The following is a 6,142-nucleotide window of genomic DNA, read 5'->3' as shown; positions in this document are numbered from 1 at the left end:
GTATTGTATAATATGCCACTTAAATTGCAACATACCTTATTGTATTTCTTCAACCAAATGAAAAAAATAAACTACAAAATTTACTTGAAAATAAGCTTGAATTTTATATTAATCTCAGCATTTAATTGTTGTATATCAAATTTGTAATATATATGTTATTCGATTTTAACTTGCCTATTGTGTCTGATGTCCTTTACTGTCATATTATGTTTTTCTAATTACTCTTTGGAAATCAGTGTTTTAGTATTCAAAGTTTTATCCAGAAATGAAGGGATAAAATGGTCAGAGGGCCAAAGTAAATTTTTGATTAACAACATTCATGTACTGCTTTATGCTCAGTTTTGATTTGATTTATTTGAAATCAAAAACAAACATAACATAAACTAAGAGGCACAGTTTATATGCTTTATATCCAAAAGCATCCCATTTTATTATTAGTCTTACAGACAATCAGCTTGATACCAACAATGGGTTTTCTAGCTAAAGATGGTTCGCTATATATACAGATTTTTTTTTAAATATTTTTTTCCGAGGTGACAACAAAATTGTTGTTGGGCTACTCCATGTGGCCCATGTCCACCTGTGATTTAGAATAAATTCACTATTAAAACTTTATATAAATTGATTTTGTCCTGATCTAAATTTAATGTGATAGACAGCAATCAATTTTAGTCACTTGATTCTGTTTTTATTTTTTTAACAACTTATATATTTGTAGGCTCTCCAATGCTAGGAGCAGGATCAAGTGATAATGAAACAGCACCACCAGGTTAGATGTTATTACTATTTTGTGTCTCATGAAATTTTCTGTTTTTAATGAGCAGTATGTATATGCTTGGATGTTTTTATTATTATTATTGTAATCATGCTGCATTTTTGGCCGTTAATTAACAGAACTGGTCCATGGCACCCAGCTTTTGGAAAAACCCGGGCTATAAATTCTGCTTGTTTGTTGAATAGCGATGGGTTCTTAAATTATTTATTGCCACTGAAGCCCATGAGATGAAGTGAGTGATTGTAATGGGTTTCTTGTTTACATTCCAATGGCTATATGTTGCTGGCCAGGACTCTCCTGTTAACTCCCAATGGACATTCTTAAAACCAATTAAAGTTAAGTTTATGGAGCTGCTAACAGCTCCCTCTGGACCATTTGACAGCTCACTCTCAACTATCAGACAGCTCACTATGGACCATTTCTGCTAATGGGGACTTTGCCTCATGTTATTATTATTATTATTATTATTATTATTATTATTATTATTATTATTATTATTATTATTATTACAGTATTATTATTATTACAGTATTATTTTTAGTATTTTTACATTATATTTTTAGTATTTTTACATTATATATATATTTTTTTATCAAAGTTACTGTATTTTATTGTATAGCCTACTTCAATTTTCACTTCAGATGAACATCTTGGTTATCTGGAAGACAAGCACCTGCTTCATATCGCCATGGGAATGGGAATAGAGTGGAAACAACTGGGTGTCAGACTGGGTCTCAGTTGGAACAGGATCCAACAAATATGTAGTGATAAGAGACGATTGCCAGGGAGAATAATGGATATGCTTACAGAATGGAGGAATCATCAGAATTACGAGACAAATCAAGTTGAGATAATGTGCAGAGCATTGAAGGAACAAGGACTCACAGAGCTTGCTAACAATGTTTTTGGCTCTCAAACCTCAACAAAAGTACATACTAGACGACAGTTACATCAGAGACACCAGAAATATGATGGTAGGTGATTATTCTTGAAATTCCAGTCCATCAGAGCAGATTGTTTGATGTTCCTTTCTTCTACTTTTTTAAATAAAAAAGTAAGGATCAATGAAAAAGTAACAATAAATAAAAAAGTAAGGATGAAATACTATGGGAGGTATATTATATTTTTTTGTAAGTGTTTCACAAAAGAATGATACAACGATACAAAATCCTCAACACTCCTCAACACTCCTCAATGCTTCCTTCATCATCATCTTTTTGCTGTATTCCCCATGGCACATTCTACAAACTCTGCCAGTTGCCTCTGTCATGGCTGGACTAGGGACTGTAAAGTCTGTAATGTTCTTGACAGTGGTGGATCCAGGAATATTTGAAATAGAGGGTCCCAGGAAGGGACTTTCAAAGATGGAGAGTGTAGGCCACCTCAGCCCCACCATGGTTGGAACTGAGGTAAAAGAATTTATAATTATGGCAAGACCTAAATTTGATTACAATTTGGCCTTTTTTTCTCCACTTTTTAAGAAACTTGCTGAGGCCCACCACCATCTCCCATTTGAATCTGCCACTACTTAAAGCGTGTTTCAATATTGATGTCTTTCCTCTTTGTTTAGGACACTTAGCAGACATTGATATGCTATTTATTGCCGAAAGACTTGGCAAGGACTGGAAATCCTTTGGCAGCATCATTGGTCTGAAAAAACATGAAATAGAAAGAATTGAGATGGACTTTTCACCACCCATTGTGGACTCAAGTCTGGAAATGTTGGTTAAATGGAGAGAAAGGCAAAACTTTGAAGTAAATCACCTTGTAAAGATGAGTAACGCATTGAAAAAACTTGGAAAGAAGGCTGTCGCTAAAGAACTTTGGAAGTACTACCAGGAAACTTACCAAAACTAATGAAAGAACATAAGTACGCATGGGTAGCGAAAATTTCAAAGAACAATTACACACTGATTAGGCCAAGGGCTAGTTTCTCCAATCCCTTCACTTAGAGCAGGGCCCCACCACTGCAATAAGTTTAATACCACAGTGTATCATAGTTCAAATAATGACACCAGAAGATTTGATATGATAAAGAGGAAGTAAATGATAATATAGTGCAGAATATACATGATTTAGTATTGTACATTTGGTAAATATAACGTGCCCTGGGCCAAAGTTTTGTAATTATGGGATGATACTTCAAACACCAGCTCAAATTTTCCGCATGGAAAATCGCAAGGAAAATAGATGCGCAGAATCGTAATTACTGCATAATACATTTTTATATATTAAGATTAGGCCAAGGCCTAATATTTGGCAAAATGTTTGCCCGGAGAATATATTCCTCGCACAGCTTACTTTACAGTCTGCAGGAGTGGGATAAAGATGGTGGACAGTGCTACATATCTGGATTCCTGCATAATTAAAATAAAATGGCCCAAATCATTCCAGTATAGGATGCAGTTTTTTAAATATGAAATCTAAGCTTTCACAAAAAAAGAAAAACATAGAAGGCTACATAATGGCAGGGGTGCGATTGATGTATATGCACCTCCCCAGGGCACCTCCTAAATCGAAAATGATCCACATTTTTAAGACAGTCGAAATGTATCTAGTAAGTAATCTATCTGTATCCGCCCAACACTGCTTAAGCTGCGGTCCAACCATCTCTTTCCCTTGACGCTGTCAGTGACTCTAAGCGATACCCATACCCAACTTGACCCATTTTTGGCAATCCTGGCTATGGCCTGGAATGGTCTAATCCTCATCCCTTATTCAATTAATTAATTTAAAGAATTAAAGGCTTCTTTAAATTGTGCTTCATGATTGTTTTGTAAAAGACATTATTCAAGTTTATTAATATTAATGATTATTTTTTTTCCATCCAATTGTAGTAATTAGGTTTTATTTTTGCAATATACAAGTTTCTAAATAAAATTGAAATTGATTGATTGATAAATGAATGATTTTTATTGTGCTGTATGCGTTGGCGTTTGTATCATGCCCGGTTAGTTAGGCTAGCAGGGATTGTACCACTGGGGCCAGGAAGCATAAAGCATGATTCGTTGCGGAGAAATTGTATTGTGAACTGTTAAATCTGATTAAATAATGTTTTCAAATCCATAGTCTTAGCTTCCAGGGATATGGCGGGATTTTTGTTTCCCCCAACCCCGACGGAGCCACACCCCCACCAATTTAGGCTTTCTTCACGCCCCCATCAGATCTCATGTCGGCTTAAAACCCACGTCAATCTCCTAGATGCGTGACTATAGCACAGAGAACTAGTTTAAGTTACAAGAATGATGGTCAGTGATGATGTTGACAATTACGATGATAATGATGGTAATTATGGAGGCGTTGGTAATTGATGTGGCGACGTTTGTTTTTATTTATTTGCTCATAACAGACAATCATTTCACAATAAAAACTGCATTTAAAAAAATAAAAACAGGAAAAATTTACATAAAAAATAAAACCATTCAAACAGACAAAAGGAAACATCAAAATGGTAAAAAGAAATTAGACAGTTCACAAAACAAAGAGAAAAACAAATGCCCAGTTTTAAAAATAAAAAAACGAAGAAAAATGTCACCAATCAGACAAGGAACCAAATCAAAAACGAAAAATAATAATAAGAAAACTGAGCGTTGGATGACCCTTTAAATAAGATAACTGATACGTCAGAGAGAGCGTTGGATGACCCTTTAAAGTAAGATAACTGATACGTACGAGAGAGCGTTGGATGACCCTTTAAAATAAGATAACTGATACGTCAGAGAGAGCGTTGGACCGGGATGACCCTTTAAACCCGAAGGTTTACAGCCACACACACATATTTGACAAAAAACTTGGGAGCTGAAATGAGACATATTTTGGAATATTTCAAAAATGGGGAATAAAAGTTTAAAAAGCGTTGGTTACGCCCCTTTGTAATATTAAAAATCTGTACTCAATCATTCATTCAAATTTATATTTTATTTTCAAATTTCAAAAACAATACAAAAAATAAATCAAGCAAATACACAGGAGGTTATAAAGATGATTTCTCTTATTACGCTAATTAACCTCCTTAACAATAGTACAAAATATGTGAAACATAACATTCATAGGAAATAATAAAAATATTAATAATAATAATAAAAATAATAACAGGCCTAATAATAGTTAAAATGGTTAGTCTTAGTCTTAAATTTAAGTTCATTCAATCAATAAATCAATCACCAAACAAAGTAACATTTATTTTCTTCGAAATGAGAAAAAAACAAAAACAAAACAGTACAATGTAAAGTAATGTAATTGATTTGAAGAAGGCATAGCCAAAAAAGCAACAGCTTGTAGCAGGCATACCTGGACAAAAGACAAAATCAAATGAATAAATAAATAAATGGAAGAGTAAAATAAAAAAAATTAAAAATTAATAAAAAGTAGAAAGTTAATTGAATAAGATAAAAAAATCTTTCAGCAATATATTCTTTAAGTAAATGTTTTTTAGCATTGTATTGTTTTCTTTAACTAATTTTGCAAATATCGAGAGAAGCTAATTCCAAGGTAGCCCCCTTCATAACCTATTCTTAAATTTCCTAACATGGTACGTAGCTTTGATATAGCTAATTTAAACATTATTTTTAGATTTTGTATTATGTAAATTTTTACAGTCGAAAAATAACCACTTAGAGTGTGAGTTGCTCGGTTGTAAAAAATATCGGAAATAAATTTAAGAGCATAAAGAAATTTTAAGTTTGTGAAATAGAGGGGTAAATGTGCTCTAAAAAACTGAAAAGTTGTACATCTAGCTATAATTCTTTGGGAATTCAAGATAAGAGTTCGGTATGACGCAAAATTATGTATGTAATGTGTATGTATGTAATTACTTCCCCTTTGACCTCAATTCCATAAATAATATTTGGATAAATAAAAGAACTATAAAGCATCACTGAAGTTTTCATATTAACAAAATGTCTTAAAATAGTAAAGAAAGGAAAGAATAGAAAGGAACTTAAGAAAGGAAAGGAAAGGCAAATAAACATATGAATTGTCCTAAGAAAGGAAAAGAAAGGGAATAATTATATGAAAGAAAGATAAAGAAAGAAAAGAAAAGATAAGAACAGAAATAAGAAAGAAAAAGGAAAGAAAAGAACGAAACATAGGGAAGAAAATGAAAGGATATTCAAGGATCCCTATGATAGGGTAAAAGAAAAAATCTTAACTAAACATAATTCCAGCTTTTTCCTGATTTTTTCATTAATATTTTGAAATGTGGGCTTTCCATGTGAGAACGAAAATGCAATGAAATATAGGAACACTCATAAATATAGAAACACTCATAAATATAAGAACACTCATAAATATAGGAACACTCATAAATATAGGAACACTCATAAATATAGGAACACTCATAAATATAGGAACACTCATAAATATAGG

General features: G+C 32.6%; 1 protein-coding gene across 2 annotated transcripts in view; it reads left to right on the top strand.

Moving 5' to 3' along the window:
* The window catches only part of LOC117122283, a 9,876-nt gene extending 7,010 nt beyond the window's left edge, over positions 1-2,866 (top strand). The window contains exon 6 of one of the 2 annotated variants that reach the window (XM_033267827.1): positions 2,346-2,866. In XM_033267827.1, the coding sequence (XP_033123718.1) occupies positions 2,346-2,632 (287 nt within the window). In that variant the 3' untranslated portion in view covers positions 2,633-2,866. The remainder of the gene's footprint in view (positions 1-2,345) is intronic. The other variant, XM_033267828.1, reaches the window with a different exon arrangement.
* The last annotated feature ends 3,276 nt before the right edge of the window (positions 2,867-6,142 follow it).

This window comes from Anneissia japonica, unplaced genomic scaffold (assembly GCF_011630105.1).
Source record: "Anneissia japonica isolate Jap-2015-1 unplaced genomic scaffold, ASM1163010v1 scaffold287708_len1499824_cov190, whole genome shotgun sequence".
Classification (NCBI taxonomy): domain Eukaryota; kingdom Metazoa; phylum Echinodermata; class Crinoidea; order Comatulida; family Comatulidae; genus Anneissia; species Anneissia japonica.
The sequence above is the reverse complement of the archived record's forward strand: the minus strand, read 5'-3'. Positions and strand labels throughout refer to the sequence as shown.